General features: G+C 25.4%; 1 protein-coding gene across 1 annotated transcript in view; it reads right to left on the bottom strand.

The window, feature by feature from the left end:
- Positions 1–17849, bottom strand: part of LOC112593604 (patched domain-containing protein 3) — a 31872-nt gene extending 14023 nt beyond the window's left edge. Inside the window, exons 1-4 of the mRNA XM_025338083.1 lie at positions 17527–17849; positions 3804–4082; positions 2185–2584; positions 798–1141 (exon numbers count right to left, since the gene is read on the bottom strand). Of these exons, the coding sequence (XP_025193868.1) occupies positions 798–1141; positions 2185–2584; positions 3804–4080 (1021 nt within the window). The 5' untranslated portion in view covers positions 4081–4082; positions 17527–17849. The remainder of the gene's footprint in view (positions 1–797; positions 1142–2184; positions 2585–3803; positions 4083–17526) is intronic.
- Positions 17850–26419: the final 8570 nt, after the last annotated feature.

Below are 26419 nucleotides of genomic sequence, written 5' to 3'. Positions count from 1 at the left end.
CCGTAATAGTCAACTATCAATTACTTTTAAATCAATTTATCGTACCTACATTAAAAACAACAAATAAACAATTTTATCTTATATATATTTCAATCGATAGAAACTTTGTGGATTTGCATTGAATATAATTGAATTTCTGGTTTTTTTCTTCTTAAGTTATAGAAAGAAAAAAACAGGTAGAATTTCTATTTTGAGATAATCAGCTCTTATCCCAATGTATTCTCACGTCTACATATTTAATAATACACTAGTCATAAATAATTATTTTTATTATATACAGGATATGACCAGGACTAAAAAAAAATATAGGTAGGTTAATCACAAGACTCACGCATCGTATAAACATATATTTTAGCATTTAGGGGCACAATTTAAATACCTTACTGCCTAGGTTTGATACAAGTGAATCTCCATGATGATGCAAAATAAATCAATAAATCCAAAACTAATTTTTTTAATTAAAAAATGAATATGTTTTGTTTTTTAATTAAAACCGATTAAGATTTGATTATATTTGTTTCACTATATTATAGGATATTTCTTCATTTTTTCAAATAGAAATATTTGTTTAATGTTACCATACCGTTTAAATAATGTAATTATAGAGTTAAAACAGATAAAACTCTTTATTCCTAAAATTCCGATAGGGACACCTCGGAAATCGATAATTGTAGTCTCTGAGACCCATAAACCCTTATATTTCAGGCTACGTGCTATCAATATCACGTTCAATCAACGATATAAATAAATTATATTTTATAGTTGGTAATAGAATAATTATTATTTATCATACTCACTGCACATAAGGAATGGTGACACAAAGTTTATGCCGATGAACGGTATTCCGACATAAACGGCAAAGCCAAACGCGGCGATTGTGGCCATTGCGGCGGACACGTTGCCCATGAGCCCAAGCAAGGGTTTGCTGCGCACCCAGTCGGTCATCATGCACGTTACCACAGAGAAGACGGCCATCAAGATGAACGCCGATGAGAAGTATGGCACTACCGTTCTGGTGTTATTTTCCAGCTCGATATCCAACGTTCTGGACCCAAAGCGAGCTGTAGATATATAACTAAACCGTCCAGAGTCTTCGGCCTTGCCAACCACGTTCAAAAACGCCTCTTCCCACACCGAACCCCTGTTAAAAATCCAATATTCTTGTTACCGTCGTGTAACATTAATGTTGTATTATCATTGACACTGAACTCTACAGTGAATATTATAACTATCAACGTATACAGTCGGTAATCTTAAACAACTGTTTATTTTAAATACTTGGAAATTGTAAGGATCTTATAACGTATCTTGTTATGTTATAGATACCTAAAGTAAATTGTTCTAAATATGTCAAAATTTGTCAATATGTATGTATTGTTGAACGAATTAATGATTTATTCAGTAGTAAAAGTTAAAGTATACAGGTATAATTAAAATTAAAAAAGGCTGATTAAAGTCCATGTAAATTGAAGCGTTGTAAAATTTACTTTCTATTTACAAAAAAATAAAAAAATAAATCTTTTAGAATAATAATAAGTTAAAATTCGAAAGTTAATATTTTGTAGGTCATAAAGCAACGAGAGCTTTTTAGGTTTTTTTCCTTAGTAAAAATAATAGCGAAAATTAAATTATTTGTCTTTATGCTTTATGTTTTATGAATTCATAGAATACATTGTTACTATGATGTATTTTGTAAGTATTAAAGTTTTAAACAAATTAATAATTAATTTTGATTGAATTTAATTTAGTTTTAATTTTCTTTAAACAAAAACAGACAGTAAATTTTATATTATTAAAATATATACAGTATAACATAAAAAATAAAATAATTTAATAATACTTAACTTTAAAAATAAATAACACTTGACATGCCTTATAAATGTTATACTATATTATATAAATAGATTTTACTGTATTTATCATAGTTTTTATCTAAACTTATTGAAAAAGCTCATCATCGTATTGAAAAACAATTATAATAAGAATTAGAAATATTAAGTATAATGTTTTTGAAAACAATTGAATACAAATTATATTATTATTTTATATTATCAAACAATCTGGTTCTACATACGGTCGATAACCTTGAAATTAATATTTATAATAATATTAATTAAAGCACTAGTTTATAGTCAACATTCGGTAAAACAAACTAACTAAACTTTTAATTAAATTCATTGTTACCTTTCATCTTGTGCTTTAGTATCAGCTGTAATAAAGTAAACTAGTTGTAACGCCGGTACTCTTGTAATCAATCCATCTTCATCTACTTCAGTACCACCGAAGTAAACAGGAAACGTATGTGCGTCCCACGTAACTGGATTAAACATTATAGGAAACGTCAGTTTCAAGCTACCATTTACTACATCGTTCATCACATAGTCTAGATTTAAGATGTCATTCGGAAAACACTGGTCTATCCACCGAGCACATATATCATCATACTTATATACAGTGTTCTCTGGACCCCAAGTGATTGAAGCATTTCTGATAATATCGTCAAGTATTCGTAACTCTTTCCATATTTCAACTGATAACATTGTGTCACCCCGTTTAGGTATAACAATTACTCGACCAAATCGACCTAAAATATAATATATTTATAAATTATAGAGGAAATATAATGTGAATAAAATGCATTTTATTTTGATATAAAACAAAATATTACATTTTTAGAGACTTTAAATCTCTACATTATGTACTACTTCATTGTTCATGAAACCGTATTATTTCGTATTATAAATCATTATTAATATATATAAATATAAAATTAGATTTTTATAATAACTTATAAATCGTAAATATAAATATAGGTGTAATAATGAATGTAAATAAAAACATCAACCATTCAAACGCTTCTAATTAACTTTTAATGAAACTTCCAATCATATTATAATAATAATTTGTTATATGTTTTTTTTTTATGCTTTAAATAAATTTCCCGAAATGTGTTTAAAAATTGTTTTAATAATCGTGTATTAATGTTAGATTTAAAGATAAAAAGTTTCTATAGAATAAAATACATTATATATAACTTATGTTTGTTAAAAAAAAAAAAATATAATTATTAATTTGCTGTTTGTGAAACGTTACCCAGAAACTATTATTATTTAATTTAGACAAGATTGATATGAATCACATAAAATATCTTTCATGATTAAAATGTCCCGTTATAACTGTATAAGTGAATATAAAAAGATGCTATTAATTTAAAAATGCATTGTTATTTGACCTTTTTTTTTAAATCTAAGTAAGGTCAAATTTTTCATTCCATAAGCTTTGTATTATTTTTGTTATTTAAAATAATGTACAAAACTGCTACGTATGTTATTATTTTAAAACCTCTCAAGTCATGAACGATTGTATTTTATACTCTACAAGCTTATTTTACATTTTAGTATTTATTGTATTTTAAGTGTTCATAATGAATTAATAAAATACCATTTTTTTTTTATAATTATACTCAAATTGTATATATAATTATTTAAATAATTGTTGATGGATTAAATTATTATTTTTATTACTTCCTATCTACTTTAACATAATTGATTATAATAAATATGACACAAGAAATGTTTCGGCTATTATCAAAAATGTAAAGTAATAAATATTATAGATTATAAAAATAAATACATATAAGTACTTTATTATATATAGGTAAGGTTAATTCAACCTTAATAAAAGTATTTTAAAAACATAACAATTAATGTACTATGTAGGTTTATGTTTAAATTCTTATATTATTGTTGTTTATATTATACTATATATAAATTAAATTTTTAAACATAATGCCTTTTCTATACCTGGTCTGGTGATCCGCGTCGGATTGAAAAGTGACGAATAGTTCATCTTAAAATGACTTTCAACAATCGCTCGCTCGGTCTTGCCAGGTCCTTGTTCGGGACTGAACAAATATTCGGGATCAATTTCGAATTTAACTCGTTGAAATCCGGTGATACAGATGGCTGTCAAAAATACAGGTACCATAAGAAAGTACCCTGGATGTTTGGCAACTACTAGGCCAAGCCTGTAAAATGCTTTCGTCAGCCATTTGTCGATACATTCTATACCACAAGTCATGTCTGCAAGAAAAGAAAAAAATACATATTAATAAATCGTTATAACGGACCACGTATCACGTGATACGACCATTTCGCGTTTAATACGACTGCATATTATCTTTATTTGGTTTCATAGATGAAATGTAAAAAAAAATGATCACAACACAGCAACCAATTTTAATTTAAAGCCATGGTATGTAATCTTCTTGTAACAAAAAAATATATATATAATGTATACATGGTAAGTATACAGGTATACAACTATACAAGTAATACCGGCTAACAGAGCAAGGTCTTTATTAATATACGCCTTTTCTGGTTTACACGAAGTTCAGATGTCATTCCGCGTTGCTGGTCGAGCACTGGAACTATTACAGTATATATTCTATTAAAGTGTGCCTTGAATCACCATCGTTAAAACATAGCATGAAACGTTTTGTTCAAAACGTCAATGTTCCGCGAGTTAAAATTGGATTTTAAATCAAATTATTTATTTATTTAATCTATTTATATTTTCATAAAAAATAGACAAAGTGAATAAAAAATTTAATTAATAATGATAATAATCAAATTGGTGGTACTATAATAAAAAAATATAATAATAGAAAAATAATAATTAGTTTATAATTTTATTGATTAAACAAATTTAAAAAAATATTATAAAAAGAATGCATTCTCATTAGCCATACATAGGTATCATTCTTATCATTATTTATTGAACAATAAATGTTATAAAAGGGATTGAAAAAATAAAAAAAATACCTGAGTTAAATATAAGAACACGAAAATTAAACCAACAAAAATTTCAAAATCATAAGACAATAATTGATTAATTTTTTTAGAAAAATTATGAAATCTAGGTCTCAGCAACGCAGTTTATTTTTTGACACACGCAATTTGTTGTGTACAGCGTTATGGGTATAATCTAGCACTATAAACTATACGTATATTTCAATAGAACATAATATAATTAACATTTTTCTTTTATGTTTGATCTTTATTTTAAACACTCAGCTATTTAGATATTATATACTATCATACTATACATGCTATAACAATATATTTTTGTAAAATATCTTATTTATTTTTTTTATTATTCTTTGTAACATAGAATTTTTAGGTATTTAATATAACTATAAGCCATTAAAGTAAAATTAATTTTTCTAAAAATATCAACGTATAATAGTCGCCTATTTATAAACTATGTTATTTATAAAATATTGAACAAATCTTCTTTTTTTTTTTAGTATTTATATTTTTTATACTAACTATGCCTGTTAAAATTTAACCATGGATCTAATATTCATTAATTTTATTGTATATATTTTAGAATTTTTAGATGGATTATTAGAAATAAAACATGTATGTACTTAAGGTTTAGATGAATTTCTAGTATGTTGTACGATATTGTACGACTGCAGTTATAATTTTGCATGCATAAATTTACTGAAAATTCACCTTCACCTAGTTCCTAAATGATAATGAATAAAATTGGATAAATGTTCTACTTAAAAAGTGCTAACGTTAATCTTTTTATAAAAATATTTTCTTATTAAGAGTAAATAGAATTATTACATTAGTAAGTATACACTTAATGATATAAAAATATGTAAGACTTACTTATAACATCATTTTTTATCAAAATTACTTACTGATTATAATCAAATGTAATATTTTTAATGTTAAAAGTTAAGTTGATTATGGTTATAGACAAATTTTTAACGATTCATTTAAATTGTTTTTGTAGCATTTTTTATAAATTAGGCACAATTTTAATTCAATGTTATCAATAATGAGTTTATAAAATATATTAAAATATATTACATTGAATTTTTTCATTTAATCATTGACAGCATATTTTAGTTTCTAAACACTAAAGCATAAATACTTATAGACTATTAACGATGATTATTATTATAATTGTTCATTTACGAGTATTTATATGTGAGTATCTCTCAGTCACGAAATAAAAATATTACATTATAATTATTATAATATTATTAACAAACAAGTTTTTGTGATTAATTCATTATAATAATAATATAGTAGAAAAATCAACAGTATTTTAAAACACAAATAATTGCATTAAAAATTAATAAATCATACCAAGTTTAACTAGGCGTTCAAAAATATTAACTATTTAATTTGTATTAAAATATGTAACCATACTTTTTTTATTTTGTATTCGGTATTTAGAGTACTACGCGAACTAATCAAAACATTAAAGTTGTATACAAACCTGTCTATTTGATGTACACTATTAGTGACAATTATATATCACAGTTACTATTAACTAAGAAAGTTATTAAATACACAAAATATTTACTAAATAAGTACAATATTTAAATTTTACCTATTAACACTGTTAAAAACTAAATTGTTTACAATCTGCATTACAATAATATAAAATCATTTACACATAATAGTCTCTAGTAATATTATTTATGTTCATATATTTTAACCATTAATTGATATTTAAAATCAAAATTCATTTAAAATTATGTAAGATTTTTACTTTGATTTTCAGTTAATTTAAAATAAATTGTAGACTTTATTCAGTAAAATTTTTTTTAAATCGTGTGAAAAACGATGTCATAAAAATTAAAATATTATAATCGTGAGAACCACTTGCGGTAGTATTCATAGATCATAAAATATTTAATTTCCTGATTAAACTGAAAAGATAATCCTCTTTAATACCGATTTAGAATTATTTTTTTTAGTTGAATTATTCATGTATATTATTAAATTTTATCATATTTAAACGTATTGGTACTAGGTACATATTATAATCATGTAAAAACTAAAAATATAAAAATATTTTTATGTAAAAATAATAAATTATCCACGTATCCATCTAAAAGTGTTTTTACATTTTTGAAAACTCTTTTGAGTATAATTATTATTATGTAGGATATATTATATTAATTATAAAAATATTATTTATTTTTATACACATCAACTCTTGTGTTGTCATTTCAATTTCTTCCAAAAATAATTAATGCCCTTAAGTAAATATTAACAATTTGGTATGTGTGTCATTGTAGCATGTAACTTTATTTATAAATGTAGTTAAATATATACATTTTTGTATATTGACATTCGTTTTCCTAAAACACCAATAATCACTGAAATGTTTTGAAGAATTATGTCTACTCTTGATACGGACCATAAACATGCGACCGGTCATCAAAATAATTGACAAAAGTCGATCAGATATGATTGTAGCACTCTCTTAAAATAGTTTGTGACGAATAAAAATCTTTAACGACACGACGGTATTACACCATTTAATAAATATGTTACATATATAAATATATTATAATTAAGTGTAACCAAATTTTGCCGTAATTTTGTCCTATTGTTTTTCGATTTCTTAATCTATGTGGGAAGCGAACTGCTGAAACACTTCAATTAGCAAGCTCTTATTTCTTTTTTACGTCGATGGCCGCAGACTAGTGACGCAGTTTCTCGATTTGATTTAGATGATTATGTAGTATATGTATATTGTAATGAGATCTTATTCGATTGATACAATTGCACCGGAGCCACGGGGAAGACGTCGATAAACGAATTTCTCAGTCGGATACTTCATCTGATAAATGTCACATTGATATAAATATATGATAACGGCCTATACTTAACCAGTGTGCATGTGTATAATACAATATTGCGTGCTGCGTGAAGTTATTACGGGCATTGTCTCCGAGAATGGAAAAAATAGACAAAAAAATAAAAATCGTTTTGTATTTATATATATATATATTTAATATTTATCTTATAATAGCAATATCAATGACAAAAACAGTAGTATGAGTCGAATAATTGGTCTCGGTCTACATTCGTCAGTTATATACCGATATAGGTATATCATTGACTAGTATTTTTTTCGAACATAGTAATTCAGGTGCGTGTGAAGTTGTGCGACCGAAACGTATGCTATATACAATGATTATGATTATTATTAACATCTTAACATAATATTATGCACAACCGTTGAACTAAATGCGTACATATAATATATTATATTATGTACTTATATAGATGTGTGTGCGGTGCATCGATGCAGGTTATAACCGCTCTAATGTGATGCAATCGCGGTTTTTTGGTGTTTTCTCGTCTTTAAAAGTATTTCAACAATCTTGTAGCTTCGGCACTGATGATGGGAAAAATAAAATACTACATTCTTATTATTTATGTTCCTGTGAACATTTTGATATGATATGGAATATACCAGACTACAATAAACTAAAGTATACCTAGGGACACGACTTGCAATCGACGTGAATTATTATCGATCGAAATGGTGTATTGACGATCCGTACACGAATACCGAAAATTATATGTAAAAAGTGTAATAATATGTTGCAGTGTACAACGTAAGGCTAAATACGATTGACTATATATCATATTATACAGATTTTAAATATTCAGTTTTCAGAAAAAAATAAATTAGAATTTCTAAAAAAAAAAATTGCAAAGTATGATATTTTTGTTTGTTGAATACACACCTGCATGAACACAATTAAGAGGCTTGTTGACAAGTAAATTATTCTGTAGAATCTCAAAATAGCACAATATACCTTTATAGTGGAAGTTTTCAAAAGTTTCAAAAATTGCTGTTAATCAGCCATTTACCATGTTTATGATGTAAAATCACAAAAAAAAAAACTACGAATAATTTTCGGAAAAGGTAATATTGTAGCTAGTGAACCGACAGAATCGACAGAATTTATAATACATATACACTGGCTACAACCATAAAATGAGTCGACATGTTATTCCTATACTAGATAGTAGAGAAAAGTTAAGTTACGTTTTGAAAACCTGGACGCGTTTTAATTAATTACATAGCGTCTGCAATAGCATATCGGTTATGCATATGCTACGCTTTAATGTTAAAGATAGCGATATGTATCCAAGACAAGCCGCAGATCATAACTGTATAACAAAATAATAAAGTGTTACAATCACATTATATGTATATAGGCTTTTAGTTAGCGCATTTGTGCATTTAAGACATTTAGACATAGTCACACTTCTACGTTTCAATTACTACGAATTCGATATAATATTACATAAGAGGTACACTACAGGCAGCGATCTTTACATTGTTTTGTAATTATATCAAGGACTTGCAGTTAGGCATACTTAATAATGTATATGGAGTGCCTCAAGTTTCAACAAATCATTTGCTACAATGCATTTTTTCTAATTTATTATTGTTGATTTATATCTGAATTTTTAAAATTATTACTATATATTTTATGTCCATTGTTCGAATTAATGAATATTTTAATTTTTCATATCATATAAAGAAACAATATAACAAATTTATTTATGGGAGATAAAAATTTTGAACAGTGGCATATCCAGATTTAAAAAAAAAATGTAATGTATAGCGGTAGGTCACAAATGCATAGTACATAAACCTATAATACTTATACCTATACCTATTACATGTATCTTATATCTATGTATTAAATCAAAAATAAAATTCTATAAATATTTCAAATTTTTTGAATATGCATTTTCAATTTTTTTTTTTTTTTTTGGTTAGGAAAATTAAATTATTATTTAACAAATTAATTAATAATTCATCAACAACATATTTGAACAACACGAGAAACAGTAACAAATACTAGGTAACAATAATATAATTATTGTATCTAAGAAATTAGAAATTATGTATTGATTCAATACGTTTCATTGGAAATATAAAGTAAGTTGAAAAAAAAAATAAACAAACGAATTGGAATAAAAGCTAATGGCGGGGTTAAACATATTATTATTATAATAACGTGTACATAGTGTTATTATTACTATTATTCAAACGGAATGCCGGAGCGTTAAAATCTCCTAGCGCTAAAACACGTCTCTGGTGTACGACTCAAGTGTACGTATTAATATATTGAAGTCGCGCGCGCACACACACACACACGCACAAATAGCACATTAAAGATAACATTATATTAAATTATTTACGCGTACACGGCATACGCGTCCGCGGCATTCGGATAGGTATGTAGATAACTGTACGCCGATAAGTTTGCTTGCTGACTGGTGTCCGGCCGACCCCGTCGTCGTAGGTATTCATAAGTTCATAACTGATAAAAAATTATAATAATATGTGCACGCGTATCCTGGATACGACCTGAATCTTATAACGCATATTATACACTATAATAATAATAATAATAATAATAGTAATAATAAATTGTTACCGGTTTTCGTCAGTTCGATACAATAAAAACGAGGAAACAGCGCTGTGTCCAAAATCGCTATTGCCACACACGTTGTGGTATATGTTCATTACAACAATTAAAATATTACTATGGCACTAATATTATCATATTTAGATACGTTAAAAAAATTACTCCTACTCTCCTGTTTATGCTAGTAGTTTTGCTTAATAATATATATGTAAACATATAAAAGTATATATTACTAAGATCATTGTTGCCATTATAATATATATATCATACATAGATACTCAGTGCGGATATAATAAATATTATAAATTTATAACAAACGTGCGTTGTAACATCTTCGTCTGCGTAATCATAATAATATACTAGTGTTACGTCAATCCGGTTTTCGAACCGATCGAAAATCATTTCGATAATAATATCTCTTATAACGGAACCACGCGTATATTTCGTTATATATGTAGGGAGGTATATATCTTATATATTGTCATACTGAATGTATTTATTTTATGGTAATATTGTACTATCATATGAAAAACTATTTTTTCATTTTTTGTTTTGTTTTTTTATTTTATTTTATTTACAACTTAATATTTGCCTTAATATATAAATAGGTATATAGTATATTATAGTTACAGGTATTTTAAATTTGTGTGTTCTACTGTTTGTGTGTATGATTTTCAAAACATACACGTATTATTTAATAATGCCTCACGAATGCGTTGTATTACCATTTTTTTCTCAACCTTAACTAGTTAAACAGGTTAACTCATTAATTAACATTTAAATATTATGATTAATGTGCACTTAAATAAGTTTATAATAACTATCATTTATAAATTATAATACATAATTGCTATTCGCTATGAATCTTCAACACTGGTTACAGTGCCAACATAAGTTATTTTAATTCGTCGTTTTACATCTGTAACTGGTTCTAATGATTAATTATTATATCTCTTAATAGTATAATAGATATTAATAAGTAGAATAATGATTTATTAAACCTGTTGTTTAAAAAAAACCTATAATCGCCATGATAAATGAGATTTCCATCGATGTTTTTACTCGGCGAAGATGGAAATAATGAACTGTCAAACTTTAATGCACTTAAGGATACATGTGTAATCTTTGACAAAATAATTAAAAATAAAAGTTACTTTAGTTTAAAATATAATATAATGCAGTTATGTGAGTTATATAAATGTCATAAATCTACCTACTTCATAAATATTATTAATGTAAAAAATCGTCAAAATTACGATTATAGTTTATAAAACTATATAATAACTACATATAATTTAAAATCTAAAATGAGTTAGAAACATCTGTTCCTTGTTTATAAATACATTTTCCATTTTATGTCTTTTTAAAAAATAATAACTTTTACGTGCTTTTGTCGTCCCATATATTTAAAAAAAAAATGTAGAAAATTTCAATATTTACGAGGAAAAGCCAAGAAATTCATTTTTTTTTTTTAATTATCAATATATTTAAAATATATATTTATATATTTTTTTTTTTTTTTTTTATATATTTAAGTGAAGGAGTGATTTGAATATTCACATACGTGATTCGATGTGCGGCAAGTTTATTATTCAAAAAAGAACTTGGATAATATAAGTATTTAAATATTTTTAAGGTTATTTGTTTCATAATTTTATAGTATTGAAATTATTTATAGCAATTTAATTATAATTTTCAATTATTTTTACAAATATTGTATTGTCAACATTTTTTAACTCTAAATGATCAAAAGTTTACTATAATGAAAAATTAATTTGACAAACTTTGGATAAATGTTTCTGTACCTATACATATTAAAAGCATTTCAATTTTTTATGAACTTCTTTATTATTATAGGGTCCGGAGTCATTTTTAACTTTAAATACACCATTAGAAGAATAATTTTATGAAAAAAAAATAAAATTTATATTAATGAAAACTATATAAATATATTATTATAATAACGTATTATAAATAACGGGTAGTCAAAAATAATCTTTGCGGAGCAAGGTTTTTTTTTTACATAGTGAAATTGATCACAAGAAAAATAATTGGTTTGTAGGCAGCTATATTCAATGATTTATTATATTTTCAATAATCGTTTAAAATCTCCAATTCAAATTTCAGCGACTGGTTTTTTTCGACCAATGCACATTAAATTACGTCTTGAATAATCCGGTGTATAGACAGCTAACGGTAATGTCAACAATTTTTGCGCTGTGCACACGCAACACCAAGGCAGCTGACAAAAAAAAAGCGGATATAGCGTGTATTATAATAATATTTAGGTCATATTATAATGAACACCGCGCTAGCTAAGAGCTTGAGTGACAGTATTTAAATAATAACATGACCTAGACACTGTTTTCATTGAAGTCACCAACAGTAATAAGTAGAAGTACATATTTCGAAGGTCACTGACGAGGAAGGTATTTACATCATATTTAGTGAAGTGCAGACGTAGGTCATCGTCATGTTATCTTTATTATTGTCATTTCTGTCGTGTGCGAATATTGAATACACACATACATAAAAAAAAAAAAAACCTATAATATTCGATACGTACATATCATTAATTTTATATTATACAAGTAAAACACATTATATACGTGTGACGTAAAGAATGCGTTTTCATCTCACGAACTATAAATGAACGAAAGTAAATGGCACTTTATAATATACTATATGGTTATATATGTATTAAACATTCATTCAGTTGCATTCATTTAGGTGCACTATAAATCTGAGATATTTTGCTCATCTAGTTTTTAAATGCTCATGAACAAAAAATTACTACGATACAAAAAAAAAAAAAACAAAATTACGCCGTGATAGAACATAGAAATACTTCATAAACGGTATAAATATAAAAACATATTTTTTTTTATTCACAATTGAAAGGAGAGTGTAGCAAGTTATAAATTGGCCATCGTGTATACACAGGTATAATATATATAACCGAGTATAATCATAGACAGAAAATCACCAAATCTTCAACTATATATAATAGCCACGCTGATGATGCTGCTACAATGACCGGTTAATCGACACTGCCGTTTTTACGGTCAATTTGGATCTCCGCATCCGTCAACAAACGGTCGTATAATATATAGTATATACTATATACACGTGTACAATAATATATAATTTAAGTATACGTACCTTTATTGACGGTAGTCTATTATTAACTTATACGAATGGATACAAGAGTTATATTTCCATAGGTAGGTACCTACATAATATAATATATTATATTTTCTCTGTTAGATTGCTGTATGATTGTTATAATATATTGTGTAAATATGGCAATAGTTTGTTTACATAGCGCATGTCATCACGATCAATACAATACGCATTATACACCATGATTACAATATAATAAGACTTAGGTCTACAATATTGAATATTATAATTATTATTATATTATATACTCTCAGATATGTATTGTAATCAAAATAAAATTAATACCCCGTATTACTATAAAAATCGAATTGGCAAAACTTATAGAAGTCGTCATTATATTGTCATTATTATTATTATTCATCTTTGTATTCAAAAGTGAAATATACATTACTCCGAGCGAAAGTTCTCTCCATATTATTGATATTAATTAACATGACTAAGGTGTTTAAAATATAATTTTTTATTGTTTATATTGTAATAAATCACGTTTATAAAAAAAATGACATATCTACAACCCCAACAAAAAATTATATGTTCAAATTTTTCAAATTTTTCATCTCTATTTCACTTTATCATATGTATTATAAATAATAATTATTTAATAAGTTCAAATTACTTATTTTATCAAGAGTAAGTATAAGAATATGCTATTTAAAGGCAATTCTAATTTAATTTTAATGGCGAATAAAAATATTTAATCTATAATATACTTAAGTACCTACTAAATCAGAGTTTTTTAAAAATGGTCATATAATAATATCAGCTATTGTGGTTGTATAATAATTAGATTATTTAAAAAATAGATTTATATGGAGTCAACTTACGAGTACATTATTATTTATAATAGATTTACCAATTTTTCACACTATATATACCCGTATAAGATAAGTTTATCCGTGTCAAAGTGTTTTTTTTTCTTGTTATCATTTTCAATAAACGAACGTAATAAAAAAATAATCTATACGAATAAATAATTTGGAATGTCTTAGAGCCTTAAGGTATATATATATAAAAAAAAAAAAAAACAAAAAACAAAAAACAATAATAATTAACATGCTAGCTTATAATATATTTCTTTTGTATGTTAGATAAAAATTTGTTAAGGCTACTGTGAGTACTATACTGTAAGTTTGTTTCATAAAAAAACACTTTCATGGATAAATACATTACGGGTTGTATGATCTCTTATATATAATGTGATGATCCTCGTTTATAATATTTTATAATGTAAAATACTTACCTATGATATTATCCTGATCACTTATGTTGATTTATAATAATAAATTCAATTATATTACTTATATTTTATTAATTTAATATATTTATTTACTTTTATCTATTTAGGACAAATAATAATACTTATACTATTATATTTTATTTAACATATTTTATTAATTTACTAGGAATCTTGCTTTTCTTAAAAAAATTTAATCTATATTAAATAACTATTTATAAAATAATTTTACTTTAGTATTTATTTGTTAAAAAATAAAATATAAAAATATGTATATATTGTACAAATATGTACAAATACGAGTATAATATGTAAATTATGACATGCTGTTATCTTTACTTAACAGAAAGTACTTACAAAATATGTGAGCTATAATCTCAGAATAACTTGACATATATTATGCGAATTTTCAGTATCTTTAACTGTTTAAAAATTTTTGAATTTAATATTAGGTGGTATATACCTAAACTCTCAAGTCTTTTAATATACACTTATTAAACTTAACAATTATAAATTACACAAATATATTTTAAATTTTCCAATTATTAATCTAATGATTCTTAGTAAACAATAAATATTAACAGTAAGTATTAATATACTGTATAACAATAATAACTAATTAATTAAAAGTTTAAGTCCATTAAAATTATTACAATGTGAGTACACTATTTTATATTTTTCTTATTTGCAATAAAAACTAACTAAACCATTTATTTCACTTTTAGTTAAAAAATATAATTGATATTCATACTCTTTGTTTAAAAACGATGAATTTATAAGCATTATTTTATACTTTATATCAGGCACCGGCAACCCACGACCCGTGGAATTTTTTTCAGTGGTTCTTCAAATACATATCATAATGTTAAAAATGTCAATTAAATTTAATTATTATAAGATATAAAATAATTTTAAATGAATTTAAAATTATTATAAAAATATATCAATGAACAGCGCTTGGATCATTTCTCATATTGTAAAATATAATCGAATTATCCAAATCAACTTCATACTTGGAAACTATAAAAATTAATTTTTCAAATAATAATTGAAAACCTTCAAAATGCATTTTTAATACAACATTTTGACTTTTATACACAAAAATAAGTCAAGTTGTTTCACAACCTTATTTCTGTTGACATTGACGATATTGAATCTAATTTACAGATGAAAGTCATAGAATTGCAAAACAATGATGTTTTTTTTTTTTTTTTAACTGTTTTTAAAGAAAGTAATGAATTAAATTTATTTTACTCAAGTCTTTCCAAAATAGGCTTTTTAAGTCTTACTAAAAAATGTACTACTTTTGATAACACTTATCTTTCTGAATAAACATTAAAAAAAAAAAAAAATAGAATAAAAAATATCGAAAAAATAAATATTGTTTACGATTAAATGACGAACACTTGAATGTAGTTTTAAGAATATCAATATTCGATATGAAAGCGGATATAAACGAATTAGCAAGAAAAATTCAACCTTAAAAATCACACTAGAAACTAAATATTTATATTCTTTTTAATTCAAGAATTAATCAATATTTTTTTTTTTTAATTCTTAAATTTTTTCTATTCATTTTTTTTTTTTATTCAATGTTAGTTTTTAATGATATCCTTGTGAAACTCTTATTATGATTTTTGATATCCTTAAAATATTAGTATTATATGTTCAATTTTTTTTTTTAATAACGTTTACTTTAATTTTGTATGCGGCCCTCAATGGCTTAATGAAAAGTTAATAAAATATATGGTCTACGTAAGTAAGAAGGTTTCCGACCCCTGCTATAAACAATTAAATTTAACATACGAATATTTCGATAGTATTATTTTAATGCACAAAATTATGAGAAAAATTTAACAATAATTAAAATCATTAGCTTTATAGTTGTTTTTTTTTCAATGCATATTATATCCATTAAAAAAGAAACCAAATATCAGGGTTAATATGTTCTATTTAATCCTACAAAAACTTCCTAAATTAATTATTGTAACAATGATATGATATGATAAAAATACTTTTTACTATTTATGAGAACTCTCCAAATTTCGTATTCCGGAAACATATACACGGAAATTTATAAATCTTAATAGAATATAGTTAAAAAATTCAAAGTTATGTAATTTAACTATATAAAATTATCTCACAGTATAATTTTTAAATAAAAAAAATTAAAGTACAATGAATGAATGCGATTTAAATTGTTATATATTTTCATTAGTATAATAACAGTAATAAGGAAGAATTACAGTAGAAATTTAGTATAATGTTAAAACCCAAAAACATTCTAACTGGTAATAATTTAATTGTAGTAAATTTTACCATACATATTTAAAAATCATTAAAAAATTATAGTTTCTAACATGTTATTTCTATAACTATTGTATATTTATAAATTTTACACATGTTCATACAAATAAAATAATTTTAATACATAAGTAGTATAAATATTTACAAAATAATTTAATCAAAATACAAAATAAATAAATAAAATACCTATTGACTAAAATGTTAAAGAGACTTTGAAAGATATTTTTAGCTTTTTAAAAATAGAAAATGTGAGCTTTATGTTCAAACTTAGATAATAAAAATAACAAAAACATTGAACCTGTAAATATTATTACGAGTATTTAGGTAGTTAATTATTTATAGAAAGCGTAATATTCTTAATTATATTTTATTGTTCATTGTAATTTAAATCCAAAACTCTAAGTCAAAATAAAATAGAACATAATAATATGTAGATACGTATTTATTCTTATAAAATATCCTTCATAAGTTTAGTAACAATTTTACGGTTTTATCATAAAGCAATAATTATTTATATTATACTGACCTCAAGAATTAGTATATATCGTCCTATTGTGCGTCCAATTTTGAATAACTTATCGCAATGCGAGGGATAATTACCGCCACTCAATATAATATTATGGTTACTGGATCGTTTTTCCGTGGGTATAACAATAATGTGACGATATGCAGTGAACAACGGCCGCTGGTCAATTTTAAAACACGACAATAATAATAATAATAATAATAATAATAATTTTAAACAAAAAATATTGTTTACGCGATACGATGACACTATATAAATATGTTAGGACGATCGCGTCTCGCAAGATTTCGGTTAAGTTTTCGCGCACGTGTATGACTTCGGCAGGCGTACCGAACGGACTGACCGCCGGATACACGGCACGGACCAGGCTAGCGTTCAGACACGACATGTAACGGGTTTTCTCTTCCACCATCACATGTAGGGACTTCAACGCGTATTATAACACAACCGACACGTATTAATAATGATAATAATTTTATTATTTTAATAGGTATTTAAATCTGTAGTGTTTTAAACTAGGGCTTATTTACGGTAATGTTCAGTATTTGCTTGATGTTTCGTAAAAAAAAACTTACGCACACCGTTCATACTGCGCAAAATTGGGTTAATTTTTATTCTCTAGTAAAAATAACTTAAAATAAAATTGTCATCTCTTAAAGACACCATTTAATTGATTGTGTTTTGGAGAGGAGCAAAAATAAGTACACAAACTTCTATGAGACAAGGAATCCATTAATTAACTCCACTAAATAAAGACTTTTTAGTTCCAAATCCATATCCTAATATTGCCTCCTGTACAAGACTAGAACAAACAATATGATTACGTATAAAAATTGACAACACAAATATTACCCACCATTCACTTAATGAAAAAATAACCAACATCTTTGTGTGACTTCTGGAACACGCCTTTAATATTATCTATAAAACACTTCCTTGAATGCACATACTCAGCTAAAGAGAGAAACATTTTTCCACTACCAACAAATCTTGAAGATATTGTATCAATAAAAAACCATAATTTATTGATGTATTTACTTAAAAAAACTTATTAGTACCGAATTTAAATTTTTACATATGTACCAGTATAAGTTATAAGTTATAACTACTATTATCCTTATCTACAAAGCATAATTGTAATGTATATGATTACTATGATTAATATACTTATATCCATATTATATGATTATCATAATATAAAAAAATAAAAAGTAAATTATTTTTTTTTTCGGTTAATTATGTCAATATTGAAACCGTATTAAATATTAAAAAAAACTCAATCTCAGGCTCTGTTCTGGTTTGGCAATAGCGACAGAACGGTTGTGTCGGATTCTGCAGGCTAGACACTCCTGCACTCCGGCGAAATATACTATACTTAATTTTTACTTCTCTTCTTTGTTTGATTGTTATAAGATCGGTCCATTCTATGTTGGCTTGATTACATTGTTTTCCTTTCCCCTAGAATGCAAACCTAACCTGAAAAGCTTGCCGCAAAAATATGTATTATCAAAATGGTATCATTTTTTTTTTTTTTTTAATTTACAGTATTTTTACATTGCGATAAAATATAACTCTTGATATTCTATTGAACTCAATCTAAGTACGCTTCTTCGTATTTTTTTTTTCTATAACTATCGTAATTCGTGTCACTGAACTTGACATTATGCAAAAATTGTATGTCAATGTTATTTACATCTCATAAGTACCTGCTACCTATATACCTATACACGAAATGAAAAAATATTACCCTACAATAAAACTTGTTTGGAGTAGTAACAATATTATATAAATATACACATATACATGCATATAATGTGCATCAGAGGCGTTAACCGGTTGAAAGAATTCAGAAATGAGTATGAGTGGTAGGTCGTAAAGTCAGATCCGAGACCCGAGAAGAGGTCATAATAATGTATGTTGATCCTATATATTAAGCGGTCATTCGACGAGGGTTAAGGCAGTAAAGCCTGTGGGCTGTACCTAAGGAAACAACTTGAACAGTTAATATTATATGCGTATGTATATAAATACAACGCGATGAACGGCACAGCACGTTATTTTATATGTATACCTACTTAATAGTTAATATACATATTTGTGTATTACATACATATTATTATTTTTAGATAAAGCATCATCAAAACAGGTTATTAGTATAAAGTTTTTTTTTAAGTGTAATCCGTTAACCCAAAATTAATAGTTTTTTATTATTTTTATTTTTACTGTTAGTTTATCCCAATGTGTATGATATTTAATAATATTTATATAAGTACAAAATGTTTTATTAAAATAACTCAAATTAAAAATAATATATCACATTATACAAATTAAATATTTCGCAATAGTTAAAGATTTTTAATAATTAATTAATATGTCATTAAAATATGTACATTATGTTTATGATCGTATTATATTTTTTAAGGTAATTAAATATTTATTGAAGTATTAATACAATAATACCATTGTATTTATTGATGCTGTACTTTTTTACTAAACTTTAATATTAGTATAAATTATACACTTTATAGTATGAAGTGATTTAAATCTTATTAAAGCATGAATGATACATTTTATAGTATTTCACATAATTATAATTTAATTATTTAAATAAGTCAAAGTGATGAGAGTGATTTATAATTAAATATTAATTAATAATAAAAACTTTTTTTCATTAATATTAAAAAATTCAACAACTCATACATTACTTAATACAATAACTCTAGATAATATGTAATTTGACAGGGATTTTAATGAAAAAAATTAAAAAAAGGAATGAAAAATTGACTTATATGATTAAATTTTATGTTTTTGACACAATTCAAATGAACTATTTAGGTACTTATAAAATGTCGATTAAAATATCTATAAAAATTACTGAAGTTTCTAAAAACTGAAAAGAAATCCATAATAACATAGTTATGATTGATCTTTTTTTTAATTCTAGATCATGTGCGAGTTTGTAGTCAACGATGTAAATAATATATAATAATAATACTAATACTTACTATTTTAGAATTATAGCTAGATTACTATTATTGGAAATCAGATGTATGGATGTATCCAATCTAAACCCGAGTACCTGACGAACATAATATTATAGTAACCTCAGAAGAGCATTTATCTTAGGTTGTAGCGCGTCAGAATATTGGGTTTATGAGGTTTTAATCATCTTAGCTTTCTAATTACGATCGTTGTAAAATTGCTATGTAAGTATACGCCCACAAAATTACAAACGACAAAACGGATCATCACAACAGAATAACTACTAAACTAGTTTTGGTAATTTAGTCTGTGTAACACACATTTATATAATATATACATAGTTTTATATATGGGAACTATTTTTCCAAATACAAAGACGGTTTTTTTTCTTCCAAAAGCACTTTTGACGAGAGTACCTATAACTGTGTTTTTACAATTTACAATGATCATATTACGCAATACATACGGATATATTGTTTCCAATAGATTACTAGATAATTTAACCAAATCTTATCCAACACGATAAAATGTGATGGATTTATATCAAATAAAATGCAAATGATTAGTATACAAACCAAATATTGATGAGATATGGTGTAATTAATAGTGACTGCTGTATATGTTATAATAAAGTACATAATTTTCATATTCACAACACAGTTTAGAAATCCTAAACTGGATTCGTTTGGTCCTTAAAATTTAACAAAAAAAAAAAAAAAGTCATTCTTATTCTTCATCTCATATTATGTAAATCAATGTTGGTAGCAGTTGTCCGACCGTCTATTGAATATAGGTGTTCATAAATACGTATATATATAAAATAATATATATTTAATATATGTATATTAAATAAGTAATATATATATATATATATATTTATTAATATCATATAAATGTAATTCGAAAAAAATGAAAATACTGCTGAATGATCCTTTAAATAATTTTTTGTACCTTATATATTATGTAAATAAATGCAAATAATGTATACATCAAAGAAACGGAAATAAATAATATATTAGCCGAATTACCCGGCTTCGCTTATGTGTAGTTTGTGGTTTCTTAAAATTTTATTTAATTTTATCAAGTGCTAAATAGTAGTAGTTGTTGAATTATAAAAAAACAATAATATAATGATTCTATAATTATTATTATAATTTGTATAATTTAACTTGATTTATAAATATTTACAAATGATTTTATATTTAATTGCTTATTTCTAAAATGACTTAAGTTAAAACCTTTTGGTATACAACATTTAGGATTTTATTTTATGGTGCATAAACGTATAAATGGTCAAGTCTTCCAACTTTTGAAAATGCCACATACAATTGTCCATGTGAGAAACAGTTATTTTCTAAATCTATATCACAATAAGTTAAAGTTTGACCTTGAGCTTTGTTTATTGTCATCGCAAAATAGACTTTTATTTGTTTTATTGGAAACCGAACTCTTCTAAATTTAACAAAAAAATCGTTGGGGTATTATGGTATTTTAGGTAAAAATAATTTTTCTCCCTTTGCACATCCGGTCAAAATTTCAACTTCAATAATTATACTTTTTGTAAAAGAGATGACACAGAGCTTTACACCATTACAAAATCTAGAAGAATATTTTTCATCTAAATCTGGATACATATTTAAACAGTTTTTTAACGATATTTTTTTATTTGAGCAGTTAAGCCTAACAATTATCTTAACTTATAACTATTTATTATCAATTATTAATTGTTTATTTAAAAATAAACTAGTCACTTATTTATTGTTTATAATGACTAATGGAATTATAATTATCTCTAAATTACGTAAAATAAATTTATTTATTGCCTTCTATTTTTAAATCACGAATAAAGGTTGACCAACTTTGATAATATAGTTGTTTCTTATCTTTTACAAGATGCCAAAGAAAATGTTAGTACAAACTTAGATATTATGGATAAGGCATATATTATGTGGAATTATTTTGTACTTGATATTTAATAACACACATTGCATAATAATTAATATTTTATAGAACCATCAATTAGGAAATATTATGCAATGTTTACAAAATAGAAAAATTTATTAAAAACAGACACCGCGTTTGACATAACACATTTGTATGCGTACAATGATGATATTATATGAAAAATATGACGCAAATCGTCAAGTACGGTTGGCAGTTTTCTAATAGACTATAATTTATTAGTTGCTGTGATAAGAATAAAAAGTATTATTTTTTTTTTCTTGTAACTAATTAAATTTTGCGAATCAACTTCTATTTAAATACATCCGTAACTGTAAAATTACATAATGTAGTTCACTAGATTTGTTATGGATTTAGGTTTGTTTTTTAAATGTTCAATCCGCTGTATCTAATTATGAGATGGTGCACATTAATATTGTTCAATATATTATTTAATAGTACACACATTTCTGTCCAATTTTGAACAAATAAATTATAATCGTGTAATAGAAACCGTTAGAACGTATTTTTTTATGTAAAGAAAACATTACTAGTTTATTTAACGATATTATTATACACGTATTGTACTAGTAACGAATCACTGAATCAGTTAATAAGTATTTAAGAACTATATTATTTAATTTTTGAATTATTGAAAACGCTATTAATAACTCATAAAATATGCACGCGTTATACCTAATCTAATAAGTAATCACCATAGAAATTCAAGTATATTACATAAGTTACTTATTCCATTATGAACCATACATACTATTTACACTTGTGGTTTTAGTAAATAAAATATACATATTATATCAATATATGGCTATATGCGTGATATATTATATATTTATTGAATATTTTAAGAAAAAAAATATTATTTATACATATTTTGTATTGGGAATACATTATGATTTAAATAAAAATAATAAAATGAAACCTATATCAAAAAATTAAAGACGTGTAAATCATACAACCAAGATTTATCATTTAGAACATAAATAGGTTAACTGTAGACTATAATAATTTTAACAATTTTACTTAAGTATATTTTAATAGGTAAATATAATATTGTTCCAACGATTTTTTCTTTTTTTTTTAATGTTGTCGTTATAGATATGGTTGCAGCTATATAGTGTTGAAATATAAATATAATATTTGTATTTGTCTTTCAATTATTTCAACACAGTTGTTACAGTAAACAATTAATTGTATTCTTAAATTTATTATAAAATATTAAGACATACCTTCAATTATGTTACATAAGTACGCTAGTTTATTAACAAAGCTTTACATATCTATGCCAAATATTTCAGTGATGACGCCTGCAGAAATCGAGTTAAGACATCGTTTGCATTAATGCTGGTTTCTATAGAGTTGAAAAAAAATCCAGTCACGTGACAAGTCATGATTTTGAATTTTCCAGTCCTTTGACAAGATTAATGTTCAATTCAAAATATTGTAATGATGACAGTCTAAATGTTTATATAACATAGGTCCTTAAAATATATTATTGAGAATGATACGGTTTGGTGGGTAAATTGATAAAGGGAAATTATTTGTACAATTTACGATCTCTAAGTATGTTTATTACGGAAATTTGTTTGAAATTTAAATTTATTACAACCTAATAAATTCATTTTTTAGGTCTAGGAATATAAAATATTCGCTAAACTAACAACGTTACAGAACATGCCAATATTCATCGCATAATAAATGTGTGTACCATGTTAAGTGTACAGCATTGAACTATAAACGCGATACATTATTTACACTAATTAAAATGTTTTTATTTCAGTTTACTTGAATTGTTTTGAACTATATTAGTTTAATTCTATTTGCACTCAATAGATTAAAAATGACATCAATGATATTTAGAGAATGTGTTATTGCACTGTAGTTGCCGTGAAACAATATGTAGAAAATAGACTTATAATCAACATTCACAAATAAATTTATTTGAATCGTAGCCTTAGTAACTCAACAGATATGATAAAAAGGCCTATCAATTTATTACAATTTATTATAGATGGTAGAAATTGGTAGCACGAGTAATGAGTATACACAAACAAAGGATAAGTTTCGGCCAAAGCTATCGCCTAGAGAGTAAAAACTAAATATGTAATTCGCCGAAAGTATAATACAAATATAAATTATACACTCGTAAATGCCTCTACCTGATGTTTTATAATATTCGACATTCGACCCGTCAATCATATCTGCATCCGGTTATCACTTATCACCGACGCCGCATACATGCAACGTACCTGGAAATTGTTGCAGGGTCGGTAGTTCGGCACTGCATGCTGACATTTTTATTCCAAACGTATTATAGTTTCCTTGCCAATAAGTAGCTGTCACCATTATCGATACGGAAGCAAGTCATTACCCGCATCGACACTGTTTTCGGTCCTACCACTCTTTTCTGTCGCACTGGAAACGTTATCCTCCGTGCCGCGGTCGTCGTCCATCGTTTCACGCGCGACCAATGCCGCAAAGAGTGTCTTCACCTAAGTAAATGATGTCCGCGGGCCGGCGATTAGTCTCGCTCAATTGTTCGATGACATGTAACATAAAAATAATGTATAATATGTACTATTGTTGTTTGCTTTGTAAAAATCGATTTACTATTTCCAAAAATGATCGACAATTTCTTGTTTTCATATGTGTACGCCGTAAAAATTTTGAAAATTTTGTTATTATTATTTCTTATTTTTTAACCCACCCATTATTTAAAAGTGTACAGCGTATAAAGACGTATTGCAGTACAATTTGTGAATAAAAATGTATGTTATGGAAATAAAATGTATATATTTACATCGTAAATAACACAGATCGCGATTCCTTTCGTTTGGCATAATTCCTTAACGATGTATTGACGAAAGTTGGCTGTATCAGCAATAATATTTCCGTATACCGACGGCGTGTAATCGAAGCTAATAATATATATATATATATATTATATTATCACTATAATAATATATTATTATATTTAGTTTCTCTCTGCGGTTACGGATTTGAATTCTGCATCCTTGCAGAAATTATTGAAGTATATCGATCCATACACGCAGGGAATATGAACATACTATTCGTGCCATCTCAGCTACAAAGTATAAACAATACAGCACACGCGTGCATACAACGTACCCAACATTTTCTCACTCTTTTTTACAGGCGATGACATTTATCTTCATCGTGGACTCCGTTATTCATTTTATTCGTATTTCTCAGCTATTTTGAGCGTGTATAATATTGAATACATCGAATAAGTACACAACCGTTTATGTCCAGTCGATGCAGTTTTTAAAGAATATAAATAAATGATACAAGATATTCTTTGTATAATAAGACTTATCGTTGTCAACGATTATTTATTATTATTTTCGTTAATATTGTATAGTTATATAGTATTGCGCGTAAACAATATATATTATATTATTTTATTTATTTAAACATATTTATACAGTAAAACGACAAAGAATCTTTATTCCAAAATATTTTTTTGATGATCCGATTATTACATTTATGTACATAAAATAATAAAATAATAAAAATGACATACAAGGTAGGCCACCGCATGATGTTTCCCTAGTTTTTGCAAAGTAAACATTAAAAAAAAATGGGAACAAATAGTATCTCACTTCGTTACATAATATCTTGTGTACAAAATTAACATTACAATTATCAAAAAAGTATTTTTGTTGGTGCATTTAATAACATAATGCCATAATCACACTATTTCAAAATGAAATTTAGCTTTTGCTGGGTAGATACATTACTTTGTATATTTCGTAATATCTTATTTAAAATTATGTCATGTATGTGTATTATAGTAAAATTACACGTCTGGAAACTAACTGTAAATAATCGGCGTTGAAACCGGGGCAGGATGCTGCATTTCATAAATGAAAAAATTATTTTATCTTTAATAATCAAAATATTATTTTTATCTTTATAGCGTTATCATAAA

Source organism: Melanaphis sacchari, unplaced genomic scaffold, assembly GCF_002803265.2.
Source record: "Melanaphis sacchari strain LSU unplaced genomic scaffold, SCAv2.0 Contig20_pilon_pilon, whole genome shotgun sequence".
NCBI classification, from domain to species: domain Eukaryota; kingdom Metazoa; phylum Arthropoda; class Insecta; order Hemiptera; family Aphididae; genus Melanaphis; species Melanaphis sacchari.
This window is presented reverse-complemented; position numbering and strand designations above follow the sequence as displayed.